The sequence below is a fragment of the Lottia gigantea genome (assembly GCF_000327385.1).
Source record: "Lottia gigantea unplaced genomic scaffold LOTGIsca_13, whole genome shotgun sequence".
In the NCBI taxonomy this organism is placed as follows: Eukaryota; Metazoa; Mollusca; class Gastropoda; family Lottiidae; genus Lottia; species Lottia gigantea.
In genome coordinates, this window is record NW_008707425.1 from 1,755,007 (window position 1) to 1,769,752 (window position 14,746).

Consider the following 14,746-nt stretch of genomic DNA (forward strand, 5'->3'; position numbering starts at 1 on the left):
CGGATGAAATTCATAAAGAATTTAGAAAAACTAAAAACTTTTTAAAAGTCAAAGTGTTTGAAAAAGATGAAATATGGTCAGCCGATTTAATTCATATGCCAGTCGAAAGAGGATTTAAATATTGTTTAACAGTTATAGATTTATATACGAGATATGTATGGGTTATTCCTTTGAAAAACAAAACGGGATTATCAGTCAAACACGCATTTGAAACGATTATGAAACAATCTAACAGAAAAACTGGGTAGATAAAGGAAGTGAATTTTATAACAAAAATATGAAATCTCTGGGATTTGAAATTTACAGTACGCATAACGAAGGTAAAGCTGTAGTTATTGAAAGATTTAACAGGACTCTAAAAAATAAATTATTCAAAAAGTTCACGGAATTGAAATCCCAAAAATGGCTTAAAATATTACCAGAGGTTGTCGACGAATACAATAACAAAATTCATTCATCTATAGGTGTCACACCAACACAAGCCTCGAGTAATCCAAATATTATAAAGTCAATTAACGCGCAACATAACTACGAAAATGAAAGAAAGAATTTAAATATCAAACCCAAATTTAAAGTTGGAGATCGAGTTCTTATTTTCAAATATAAAAGTAAATTCGAAAAAGGTTACATTGGATACTGGATGAACGAAATATTCATCGTTGATAAAGTAAACACCACATCACCTCCGACATATGAATTAATCAATCAAGACAAAGAACAAATCATAGGTAGGTTTTATCAAAACGAACTTCAAAAAACCGACTTTTAAAAATGAATGAATTTCTCGATAAATATGGAACCGATACAACCACAAACTTTCAACTTATGAAATGGGCGAATGAGTTAAATATATCACTGTTTTATTATTGTATGAAAGATGAAATAAATGATCTCAAGGATAAGAAAGGTAAATTATACGCTATAACAAATATACATACTTCCAATCAAAAAGGAGTTCATCATTCTGCTTTGTACAAAGACTCTGACTTTTATTTCTTCGATTCTTATGGATTAGAACCCACTGAAGAGATAATCCAATTGACTAATAAACCAATCAAATGTTCAACATTTCAAATTCAATTACCGGGACAAAAGTTTTGTGGTCAACTTTCACTTTGGGTTTTATATCAGTTGAGTTTAGGAAAACAGTTTGAAGAAATTGTAATAAATTTAACTCAATAAAAATGGCGAATAAGTTTGGATTAGGTTCTTTATCTTTAGAAACCAAAAAACCTAACACTACAGCGTGGATAAATAAAGCGAAACCTTACTTCCTGGATCAAATCGGAGATACTCTTCAAGGTGATTTAGATATGAACAATTTTAGCATAACTAATTTAAAGTCTCCGGAAAACGATAATGATGCCATTCACAAGAAATATTTAATGGAACAATTAAATTTAATTGAAGTAAATAAAAACCATTTAAAAGAAAGAATAGGCGATGTGAAAAGATTCTTCAAACGTCAACTAAATAATAAACATTTTATTGATGATACTAAATTACAAAAAGAAGTAACAAGTTTAAAAAAGTTTATTCAACAACAATTAGTCAATGCAGTAGATAAAACTCAATTACAAAATTTAAGTTCATTAATATCTAATTTAGATGATAAGATTACAAAGCAAAAAATAGATCTTAAACAACTAATAGCCAATATTAATCCAGGTATAAGTGAAGACAAATTGCAACGGGAATTAACTAAATTTAAAACTGAATTACAAAAAGAACTAACAAATATTCAACAACAAATACAAAACATAGACGAAATCAAAACCTATATTCAACAACAAATACAGAACATTGATGATAGTGTTATTCAACAACAGATAACCTAGTTTTAAAACAGGATAAAAATATACTAGCATTAGAAAAAAAGTTTCTCAAGAAAGAATCATATTATTTTACTCTTCCATTTAGAAGTTTGAGTTTTGAAGATGCTTCTATTACTGATAATACTGATAAATCAAAAGACTTTGAATATAAAAAATATGGATTTACAGCAAATATAAGAGTATATTCTGTTCCAAATTATACTATTTATCCCAAAACAATTTTTGAACCAGATGATGTTGGACATCATCAACCAATGTATTTTAGATTTCGAGGAAAACTTACAATTGAAATAACTTTTCCTTTTCAGGTAAAAGTTGATTCAATATTCTTAAGACAAAACCCAGGATTTTCATCTAAACCTCAATTTAACGTTCTTCAGTTTATCAATGGTACAACAAATGTAGAAACTAAAGAATTAGAAATTAACGATGAAAACACCCAGAGACGTCACTTATATGAAATTAAAACGAGTGGAAAATATATAGATAGGTTTAGAATGTTAATCATACCAGATAATGAAGAAGATGTACTTTCATTGAATGATTTTAATATGTTATTGGAAACGGAAACTCCACCATCAGCAAGTATTATTAGAAATCCAGAACCACAAAAAGAACTAATCAATTATCAGTTTTTACGAGCAACAGACTTTGAATACGTAAAACTATATTTTGTTGATGATAATGATATATTTATCTCACTCGATATTCATAAAAGTCAATAAAATCAAAAATTTTTAATAAGAGATGATACATTTGTTACTATGTTTTTAAATATTAACACTAAATCAAAATTTTCAGTTCATCTGAATAAGATTAATGATTCGAAAGAACAAATATCCTTAGTAAGTATGCATTTTTTTAGTGATTTAGCTATATCAGAAATTCACTTAATTTAATTACCTAAAAATGGAACTCGAAAGTAGACAAAACTACATGATAGAAAAACAAAACGAACTAAAAGAAAAACTAAAACAATTCAACAAATGTAGAAAAACATGGAGTAAAATCGATTCTGTTTTCAAAACATTAAGTACAGTTTTAACAATAGGGATAACAGTGGCAACAGCTGTAACCGGTGGATTAATGCTTCCAATCATCGTCCCAACAGTATTAGCCTCGTTCGCTGCCGTTCAAACTTCATCTTGTGGTTTGATTACTTTAGGTTTTACATCAAAACAGAAAGCTTAGTATAAAAGGAAAACAAAAATTTTAAATACATATCTTAATAAATTATTTATTTTTTTCGAAAGATCGAGAGAGTATAAGAACATAACCATTGAAGAATTAGAAGAATTCAATGAAATTTTAGATAAATTTGATGTAGAAATATCATCAATAAAAGTTAAAATTCCTAGTTAAAAATAGTTGCTTTAAAAATAGTTGCTTTAAAAATATGAATAAATTTATATCACATAAACTTTTTTCCAATGTTATTGAGCAAGTCGTTGATGAATTTGTATCATTTAACGGAAAAATTGAATTAGATGGAAAGGTAACTCATGATGGAAAATACCTACAAGACATAAAATTTGTAGGTCCTGATCACATGTCTTTTGTCGAATTCTTCATGTCGCTGGATGGTAATCATGCTAATTCGAATATTTCTTATTGGTATTTCACAGGAAAAATGATTTTCCATAAAAAGGCTAGTGGTAATCAAAGCTCATTATAATTTTTTTTTTTTCGAGACAATAAAAATTCCTAGTTAAAAATAGTTGCTTTAAAAATATGAATAAAATTGAAATTGTAGACGATAAAAAATTCATACAAGTGAAAATTTTAGACAAGATTTTAGACAAGACTATTGACAAGATTATCTCTGATGAATTAAAAAATATGGATAAATTCATATCAAATAAACTTTTTTCCGATGTTATTCACCTTATCTCTAATGAATTTATAACATTTAAAGGGTAAATTGAAATAGTTGGAGAGATAACTCAAGATGGAAAATACAAACAAGACATGAAATTTGTAGGTTTTAATACCAAAACTTTTGTGAATTTCTTCGCTACAGTGGATGAAAAATCAGATGCCTCCGATTGGTATTTCAAAGGAAAAATCATTTTCCGTAAAAACAATTTCAAAGAAATAAAAAGATCAAAAAATGGTAGTGGTGTTAGCCTACTCAATAAGATAAAAGAATATATCGGTATAAATTGTTATATACCGAGTGATGGATGCTGTTTTGTAAAATGCGTAAATTATGTTTTGAACAAAGACTACACGAGAGAATTTCAAGATTTCATCAACAGTTTTCAAAAATCAAACAGAAAAGGAGTTATGACATCTGCTAGAATCTGCGAATTCAATAAGAAATTTAATACTAATTTTCAAATATATATGCCCAAACATAGACTTTTTCAACCAAAGAAAGTAACCGAAGAATTAGATTGGGTTTTTTATTTACACAAAGAACATTTCTGTTTGATAAGAAGAAATAACAAAGCTTTGGACATTAAAGAAATAGAAGATAATTACGATGAAAACGTATGGAGAACTTGTGAAGATGATAATGCGGCAACGCAAGTTTCACTTCTAAAACTAAACGTTTTTCCAACCATTCCCGATTATTGTTTATACGCATGGGATTGCAAAACCTATTGCGAAAAAGAAACGAATAAAGCCATTCCTTATTGTTGTACTTTAGTCAATTTGGAAAAACTGAGGAAAAGATTAGATGATTATAATAATTACTTACGTGATTTAAGTGATTTTAATGAGACTCTAGATTTTAAGCCGTCAGATCCCATTTCAGAAGAATTTTACAACAAACTGATGACTAATATAGTAGAAATATTTGTAGGTACAGATTGTATAGATCAAATGTTACAACGTTTAGGAAAAGTAGATCAGAAAAGACTAACCTTAATTTCCCATGATCAAAAACGTAAAAAAACTAACACAATGTCCTTTAAAAACAGCTAGAGGAATTCTGTCTCTACCTTTAACTAATTCATTCACTGATGAATATTTACAGAAAAAATGGAAAAGACAGAATATTAATTTCACATGTTCCTATCAACACGAATCATCTAGTTTGGCAGCATGGGGAAAATCATCTAATCTACCAATGAATTTGAGAAAGATCGAGGATGTTAATATTGCAAAATACATTAAAGATAATTGGGAATCTTTAAGACACGAATGGGAACCTTACGCTAAAAGAGATACTCTATGTCTCGGAGCTTGTTTGATAAAATACAATCAAGCCATGAAAAAAACTGTCTTCCAAAACGTTTCCAATAATCTAACGGCTCCTTCTTTATCTTTAAAGGGTTGGTATTATTTATATCATTACGATAAAGAAATGGTTGAAGAAGAATGGTATGAAAGTACTAGAATGGTTCCGAAACATACGGAAAAACAAAACGTAGAAAAAGTTTACTCGCATACTCACCCTTTTATAAGATATTTTATCAGACAAAGTATTAAAGGAGGAAGAGTTTCGGCAAATCGAAAAACAAAACGTAGAAAAAGTTTACTCGCATACTCACCCTTTTATAAGATATTTTATCAGACAAAGTATTAAAGGAGGAAGAGTTTCGGCAAATCGAAAATCATTTGAAACGAATAAAATGGATGAGATCTGCGCCATATTAAAAGAATACAATGAAAGTGACACTGAAGGAATAATAGATTTATTCAAAGAATACAGTGTTAACCCAAAAGATAAAACGGAAGTTCACACTAAACTCAAAGAACTGAACTATTCTAAACTAATGGCATTTGATGCTAATGGGTTGTACGCTTCAGCCATGACAGAAGGTGAATATCCTAAAGCGGAAAGTGCAAGAGCGTTTCTACCAGAAGAAGAAAAAGAATTTGTAAAACTTTTCAATAAACAAAAATTCAGACCTAGAACTGCTATTTTAAAAGTTTGGTTTGAATATCCCAAAAAAATGTTCTTTCAGCTAAAGATAAAATAACTTTTACGAATAGAATAGGTCAGAAGGAAACTGGCACTAAAATCAGGTTCAGAAATGGTTTCTGTCACGACGTTTTAACATCAGTTGATATTCAAGAAATAGTGAAATCAGGTGGTAAAATTATTAGAATATTAGATGGTAGAGTATACAAAGAAAATTTTAAAACTCCACCATACAGAGATTATATTTTAATTTTGAAGGAATTAAGGAATAAATACAAAAAAGAAGGAGATATGGTTGCTAGTAATTGCATGAAATTATTAGGTAATTCCTTATACGGTAAATCTATTCAAAAGGATATAAATACATCGAGACATCTATGGAGTGAAGCGACTTTTAAAGCCAACTTCGATTCACACGTCAAAAGCTATGAAAAAGTAAATGATAGTCAATATATAGTTGAGATGAATGAAGAAGAAAAAGAGTTTGTTCCTCCAAAGGATTTTACTAGATTAACACCCACTCATTTAGGTGCATTTATATTATCTCACAGTAAAAAAATAATGAACAATTTCATTCACGTCATAGATGGATTTTATAAGCCGGAAATATACTATACAGATACTGATAGTTTATACATTTCGTCTAGCAAATGGGATAAATTAAATGAAGCTGGGTTGGTGTCTGAAAACGAGTATAGCAAAGGGAAGAATGATTACGGTGATGGTGGAATCATATTTGGTTTATATTTAGCGCCAAAAGTAAAATACAATATCATTCTAACTTCCGATGGTGTTTGAAAAGAAAAGAAAACGTTTAAGGGTTATTCTAACTATAAGATTAAGGTAGAAGACTACATTCAATTAGCTAGTGGAAATGACGTAACGAATGAATTTAAGAAACCTTGGGTAAAAAGTTTCACCAATGGAATAGTTATTCCTAATGAAAAACAAAAGAAAGTTTTCAGAAGTTATCTGAATCTCGTTAAGAGAAAAGCACCAAACAGTGAAGGAGTTGTATCCTTACAACAATAAAGATGAGATGTGTTTGGATGAAAACTATGAATTTGATGATTTCGATTATCTAACTATTCAAGAAGAGAATGAAGAGTGTTAATTTTTTTGTTTTAAATGAAGTTGAATAACAATTTCCTCATTACCAAAATCTATAAACCTATTTTTACCATCTTTAATTTCCAGATTTATATCTTTAATCATAAAGGAATTAAGTGGTAAATACGTCGTTTGAAATGGTTTCTCTATAATTCTATATCCTATTGGTACAGTGAATGTTGGAAGACTGTAAATAATCTGACGTTTGTATTTATTGAAAAATCCATCGTTTATTAAATTGCAATGTATATTTATCACATCGATATCATTCTCGATATTAGCTTTGTGTGGTGCTAAAGTGGATTCGGTGTATATTTTTTTTATCAAAGCCTAGTAACGTATTCAATGAATTTTCTACGTTGAAATCAACTTGACTATTATTTCTTAATATCAATTTTATTTTGTTTAGATTTAAATTACCTTCGAATTCGATATTGTTTTTACCATTGACGCTTCCTGCATATTCAGATAAGTATTCGTTAATGGCTATGTATTCGTAGCTTCCTGGTAGTAAACGTATGGTTTTGAATGTAACTCCGTTATCTTTTGATATTTTTATTTGGTTATTTTTTTCGTTGATATTTCTAATGGAATTGTAAACAGAGAAATACTTTAATCCCAATTCATATTCTTCATTGCGATCGAGTTCGTACTCATAATCTAGAGACAATTTAATGTCTGATTTATTCGAGGTGATGACGAATAGTTGTTCCTTATTTGACATTTTTTATTACGCTTTTATAATCATTTTTATCTATGATACCTTTCTCTAGGAGTCTTTTTAATATACAATTCACTTCATTAAATTGTCTGTGTGATCGATGTCCTTCCTTCATGGCCGCTAATATTACTCGTAATCTATTAAGCAATTCTTCGTTGTTGTCGAATAAAACGTTATACCTTGTCCAGATACCATATCTTCGAATTCGTCTATTTCTTGTATGATTGGATTAACATCTGAATCCTCTTCATCAGGAATTTATTCAAATATGTTTCAACTGCTTTCAATCTTCTTGTTTCGGGTCCTGACTTTCTTATTGCATCTAGAAATTTGGAGTATGCTAGTAAATCCTTGTAATCGGCAATGCCAATATACCCGCCATTCATTAAATCTATTAATCCTGTCGTTATGTCGATTTTGAATAATTTGCCCTAAATTTAATTCTAAATCCATTAAACAATAACCCCTCATCATCAATGATTGGTGTAATACTCTTTGGTAAATCTGCTTTAGGGTTTGAGAAAAGACGATTTATATCATCTAATGTCCTTATTATGATTTCATCATCTTTAATGGGATATTCTATTTGATGAGGTTCTATAGGAGGTGTAGGTTCTATAGGAGGGATGAGTCTCTTTTTAATATCCTCTTGAGATTTTAATATGGGTTGAAATAGAGTCTGTAGATTTTCTGTTAATCCGAGTTGTTGTAATCTGTTATTTTCAACTTGGGTTTTTATTTTATTCTTAGCTTTGATATATTCTCTATTTCTTTTTAAAATATTATTCCAATCCATTTTTAAAAAAATAAAATTAACATATATCGTTCATAACTCTTTCACCCGCAGGTTTTCTAGTATGTACAAATACATATCAATGATCATCTGGATATCTCCATTGAGCTTTACAAACCTTTTTAAATGCATCTCTGTCCATTCCGTGATTTATCGATTGAACGATTTGAGATTAATCTTTGTCGTTTAATTCAAATAATAAAAAACAATTTGCATTTTTTCTAATGAACATAGAATCCATCCCATAAAAAGATTGGGATTGGTATATGCAGTGACAGTTGTGATGTCTTCTTTTCGTGAAGAATTCTTGTTGAACGGCTTGATTTCTTTGCGCCACGCAGTCGTCAAACAACATTAAGTTCTTTCGCTCGCTATCAATTTGAGACAAATCTAGATCGTTGGTTTCTTTCCTTCGATGTAGTTATCTATGAAATCTTTCAATTCCACTTTTTCTTCGTTTTCTTTGTAATATTGAAATAGGTCTTGAACATCTCTCTTTTATTCTAAAGCTTTGCGAAATTGATAATACGATTGCTCTGGTGTTGTTGTGTAGATATACAAAGAATCGAAATCTGAAAGGTTTGGTGTTGTCAACATGTTAAAAGTGAGATGAGTTTTCCCAGAACCGGAACTACCGCATATACACATGAGCATTGGGTTATTAGGAAATATTTCTGAATGATTAAATTTTTTACCCATTTTTTATTATTTTAATTTGTTCCAAAAATAACTCCTTCTCCTTTATACTTCGAAAGATATATTCCTTCTCCAGTGCGTATATTTTTTAAAAATATTCCATTACCCTTATGTTTGACTTTGATTTCTCCTGTGTCAATACTATCAACTAATTTATTTAATCCTTGTTTAACAGTTTTCTTGGTTTCTTCACTAAATCTTTCATTGTGCCTATCATTTCTCCCACTCCTGAACCTTCGGCCAACTTTTCCATTTTTAAATTATGTCTACGTTGTTCGGCTGCTTTCATTGCGTCGGCAGCAGCTGTTACTTCATCTGCTTTCTTATCATTTTTCCGAATAATTCACACATATTTTTATAGTTTCTATACAATTCATTATAATCCTTTGTGGTTGGATTAATTGTTAAAGGTTGGTTAGGATAATTATCGTTGTTCAATCTTACTTGAACTTTATGGATTAAAGGATCTTGAGTTTGGTTCATTGCCACTCTAAAGACATTATTGTTATTCGTTTGAGAATCTGGTAAGTTCTTGAAACCAACTATTAAATATCTTGCTGGTTTAATAGTGTTAGTGATTGGCCATGTGGTGGATTCTCCAGTTAAAGTCATGCTACCTACAGTGTTGCGATGAAGAAAAGCTATTTCAATATCTTTAGTTAACGAGTTGAATATTTTCGTTTCTACTTCAATTGATGGTGTTATTACTGGTATGAAAAGTTGGAGATTCGTTATTTCTAATTTTGCATCTGAACCATTCTCTCCAAAGAATATCTTATCGTCGTTGATTTCTCTTTGTAGATGAATTTTATATGGTAAGCCTATGGAAACTTTTCTATGTTCCAACAGACCGAATAAAGGATATAATTTCCAATTTACGTAACCCCACCTATTATTCTCAACAACATTATTATACTGAAGTACTCGTTTTTCGAATCCATGATTAATTGCTCGTCCTACTCTTTCTATCGTGTTTCGAGCAACAACTCTCACTCTAGCTAAATCGGCATCATTTGCAAGATTTCTTACCAGTTCCTTTAAAATACTTCCATCGCCAACATCGGGTATCCAGCCTGAAACTGAATCAAAATCTTTAGGATATAAAACTGTTTTCAACATTGTGTCGAATTCCCCAGGATGTTTGATTGTTTCTATCGGATTTGAACCAGCTTCCAAAACCATCTCGCTAAATAAAGATGGAAAGAAATTGTTTTCTAAAGTTGTATTAGTTTGTGGAACTTGATTCTGAGTGGCTTCTTTAATTTTGAAATCACATCTGAAATAAGCATCGGAAAGAAGCAACCAATTCGATAATGAATTTATTTCGAAGGTAATTCTACCACCATCATTCAATTGGGATTTAGAACCAACAGTGGGTGAGATGATAATATAATCCTCTTTTTTCTTGTTAAATGAATAACGAATTGGATCGTATAATCTAAAGATTGGATCTAGTGTTTTATTTGCCATTTTTAAGGTTTAAAATTTGCTTTTTTGATGGAATGTAGGAAATTGATTGAAGATGTTTTTTGGTGTATGAAATGTAGGGCTGTAAGAATTTATGAAATGTAGGGAATATAGGTGTAAGAATTTAGGTCTTTTGCTGTAAGAATTTATGAAATGTAGGATGTTTAGGTCTTTTTTAGTGTAAGAATTTATGAAATGTAGGGAATTTAGGGCTTTATGTTATGGGAGCTTTCAATTAGGGGTGCATTTTCCCCATGAAATGAAATGGAATGGGGAATCCCCATGAAAAGGGGAAAACCCATGAAAAAGGGGAATTCCCATGAAAAGGGAAAACCCATGAAAAGGGGAATTCCCTTTTATGCGACCTAATTGAAACCTTTAGTACTACTGAAACCTGTCTTTGATTGCTATGTATTCCAAAATTTGAATAATTTGTATGGCCCTCTTGCCAGTAATTTGTGGAAAGATAATTTCAAAATGTATGAATTAACAGAAATTATGAGACAAAAAGATAGTAAACAATTTGCAGAAATGTTGAACAGGCTGAGGGAAGACAACTATGTCTCAAAAGAACAAAAGATGGAAGATATGGAACTTTTCAAAACAAGAGTTCTGTCTAATGATGAAAACTACCTATTTGTCAGTAATAAAAAGATGGATGAGTTCAATAGCAAGATCTTTGAACAGATAAGTGGTGACAAATATATCATCACAGCTAAAGACTGTGTTGTTGGTTCAGAAGCACGGGCTGTTGAAAAGGCTCTGTTGGCCAATGTTCCAGATGATCCAAGGAAAACTATGCAATTACGTAAACACCTAAATCGTGTAATAGATATGAAATGTGAATTATGTATAAATGTGAAAACTGATGATGGTTTGACAAATGGTGCTGATGAAACTGTAATGTTCATTGAAACACCAAATAGACGTACTGCAGTAGGTAACATTGTATGGGTAGACTTTAGAGATGAGATAGTTGGTAAACTAACTCGGCAGGATTTGAAGAATTTGTACAAATCAAATATGAATAAAAGATGGACTCCAATCTTACCAGTTTCCAGGCAGATTAGGATTGGTAGATTTAAGAATGCAGAGTTGATGAGGACTCAGATTCCACTGAGACCCTCAGCTGCTAAAATTGTGCATAGATCTCAAGGGGATACCCTTGACAAAGTGGTTGTTGATTTTAGAGGAATGACAATGGCTCATATTCATTATGTTGGATTGAGTCTGGTTAAAACTCTTGAAGGCTTGCATATTGTAAATCTTGTTGATGACAAGATAAAAATTAGTATGGAGGTGAAAGACAAAATGCTTTCACTAAGAAATGAAAGGAAATTAGAAATTGAAGAATTTGATTCTCATGTTACTGATGATGACTCTTTGATAGTCATTTATCATAATGTCAGATCCTTACAAAAGTATATTGAAGATGTGAAATCCAGTCATGTTGTCAATAAAGCACATGTTGTAATATTGTCCGAGACAAGATTAAAGCTGAAGACTGATAATTTGTATGAAAAAGTTGTCAAAGAATCGGTATTGATACAACAGAATTCTATTCAAAGTTGATTGGTTTTGGTGCTGATGGGGCAATGGTAAATGGAGGTGATAAGGCTGGTGTGAAAGCTTTGTTGAAAGAAAAATCCCCTTGGATGATTTATGTATGGTGTGTTGCTCATCGATTGGAATTAGCATTGAAAATTGCAATCAAAGAAACTTATTTTAAAGAAGTAGATGAAATGCTGTTGAGGATTTTCTATCTGTATCACCAAAAAACTTTCTGAATTGAAAGACTTAGTTGATATTTTGAAACAGGAGAATCACAACACCTTTGAAGAAGGTGGTTTTAAACCAAAGCGTGCTAGTGGAACACGGTGGATATCTTACAAATTGGCTTCTTTGAGGATGATTTTTGATAAATCTGGTGTATATATACAGCATTTAGAGAATCTTGCAAGTGACAGGTCAACAAGTTCGAAAGATAAAAACAAATTAACTGGATACCTGAGAAAATGGAAGACTCCAAAAATGCTTTTTAATATAGCACTTCTCATTGACCTGTTGTTACCTGTTTCTTTGTTATCAAAGGCTTTTCAAAATGAAGAAATTGACGTTGTTTCTTTATTCTCTAAATTCTTTAGAAGCAACTAAAGAAAAAATGACAAAATTGGCCAGAAAACCATTAGCTGAGATGCCTAGCTTAAAACACCTAGAGTCCAAACTGATAAAATTAGAAAATTGTTTTGAGTATCAAAGTGTAAAATTTGATGAAAGTGTGTGTAAAAATGTGTTAAAAAAACTGTCTCATGATAAAGCTGAACTGATTGACCTGATAATTTTTAATTTGAAAGAAACGTTGGAAGATGATGACCGTGAACTTCTAAGAAAAGTGGCTAAGATTTTGAATACCCAGAACTGGCAAGCTCAAGCTGGAGTTGACAATAATGAAAATTTTGCAGATGATGATGTTTTGTTTCTTTTGGAACACTTCTATTTAATTTCGGTGTCTAGTGGAATTGACATTCCTCCACAGGAAATTTGAGAGGAATGACATAAACTCGTATTATTTGCATTAAAATATCTTAATCCTGTACATAATGAATATAAAAAAACATGGAGAGTTATTTTTTCAAATGTACAAAGCAGCAATGAGTGGAAGAACATTCTCTTAATTGTTCAATTACTTTTCTGCATTCCAGTTAGTAATGCTAAGCTTGAGAGAATGTTCTCCAAACTTAAAAGAACAACAACCAATAATCGTTGCTCCTTAAAAGAGGACAGAGTCTGCAATTTATTAAGGATAGTCGAAGAAGGTCATGAATCCATTGAAGTCAAACCAATTGTAAAAAAATGGAAAAAAGCTAAGGCCAGATGCCCTGTTCAGAAAAAAAGATTACAGTATCAATCTAGAAGAAACATGAAATTAAAATATTATGAAGCAGAGCACAGTTCATTCTCATCGTCCACTCAACCATTTGAAGAGGGTTCCAGTTCAGACATAACTGGTACAAGTAATGATGAAAGTCATGATGAAAGTGATGCCCAAGCTGATCACTGTCAATGGTTTACACTAACAGTGACACTAGTGACGATTTTTGGGGGTTTTAAAGTGACATTCGGCTTTTTGGAAAAAGTTTACTTTATCAGTAGTGTAACATGTGTTACGTTAAGTTATGTAATGTTATTAAATATTTTGAGAGTTGAAAAAATTAACGGATGTAATTTTATTTTAGTTAAAACTTTCAGATAGGTTAAAGGGCACATATTTCTAGATTTTGGTGTATGGTATTCACAAAATTAGCATGTTATACCAAGTAATTTTCAGTCTGGCACACTTTGACTTTTGACTGGCAACGTGTACCCTTTGCCAGTCATTTTGACTGGCACACCCCAGATCCTTATTTACAGGCTTGCACACATTACATTACATGTATGTGTATGCTTATGATAGAATGGTGTGGATGAGATGGCTATAAGAGGTGTTGGGAGGCCATTTTCTTATTGATTGAATTGTAAAATAATTCCTTATTTTACAACTAAATTTGATGGAATAGTGTGGATGAGGTGGATATATGAGATGTTGGAAGCTAAAGAATGTTGATGGATGTGTCTCAAATAATTCCAAGATAGGTACATTTTTTTACTCTCGAATTCTTGGTGAAAATGAAAAAATGTGAAAAATGTCACCAATACATCCTGAAAATATGTGGCAAATAATCAGTATATTGCCACTTTAACTTACATGTTACCTTTGACATTCCAACTTGAAAAGGTGTCAATTGGCAGAAAAAATCACCCGAAAGTTTCAAAATAGTAGCAATTGATGTTGGGTGTTCATTCATGTCCTAATATAAACAAAGCTATCAATGGTCATAAAATTTTATAAAATATAACAAGTGCATTATGACTTAAATATAACTATATATTAATATATGAGTAAATTTGTATTGTAGTTACTAAGAACATTTGATTATTCTGAAAGCTGCCTGTGGGCGTATGTTACCTTGCCTGGCAAGCTATTTTTGTCTAAGTAAGGAAAGTGACATCACTGAACTTCAACTGACATTTCGTGTGTGTCTGTCCTTGAGGAAGGGAGCCTTTGTGCTCTTCAATCATGTTAGACTTTTGGACTACTTAGTTTTTTCTATAGCAGATTATTTTGTTGAATGTTTACCCATGTGTTGTGCTATAGAATATCCACATTATTTTGATCTAATAAAAATTTGACTGTAAAAAACTTTGTGAAA

The 14,746-nt window shown here is 30.9% G+C and overlaps 3 protein-coding genes across 3 annotated transcripts; 2 read left to right on the top strand and 1 right to left on the bottom strand.

Annotated features, from left to right (window-relative positions):
• Positions 1–1,184: 1,184 nt before the first annotated feature.
• Positions 1,185–2,560, top strand: LOTGIDRAFT_157164 (hypothetical protein; the record flags this gene model as incomplete). The annotated part of the gene is made up of 2 exons (XM_009048944.1): positions 1,185–1,668; positions 1,830–2,560. 2 exons carry the CDS (start codon positions 1,185–1,187, stop codon positions 2,558–2,560), a joined length of 1,215 nt encoding a protein of 404 aa, XP_009047192.1.
• Positions 2,561–3,803: 1,243 nt separating this feature from the next.
• Positions 3,804–6,507, top strand: LOTGIDRAFT_157165 (hypothetical protein; the record flags this gene model as incomplete). The annotated part of the gene is made up of 4 exons (XM_009048945.1): positions 3,804–4,685; positions 4,819–5,116; positions 5,262–5,606; positions 5,753–6,507. The coding sequence occupies 4 exons, from the start codon at positions 3,804–3,806 to the stop codon at positions 6,505–6,507; spliced, it is 2,280 nt and encodes a 759-aa protein (XP_009047193.1).
• A 2,828-nt stretch (positions 6,508–9,335) lies between these two features.
• LOTGIDRAFT_157166 (hypothetical protein) lies at positions 9,336–10,499 on the bottom strand (the record flags this gene model as incomplete). Its single annotated transcript, XM_009048946.1, has 1 exon — positions 9,336–10,499. One exon carries the CDS (start codon positions 10,497–10,499, stop codon positions 9,336–9,338), a length of 1,164 nt encoding a protein of 387 aa, XP_009047194.1.
• Positions 10,500–14,746: the final 4,247 nt, after the last annotated feature.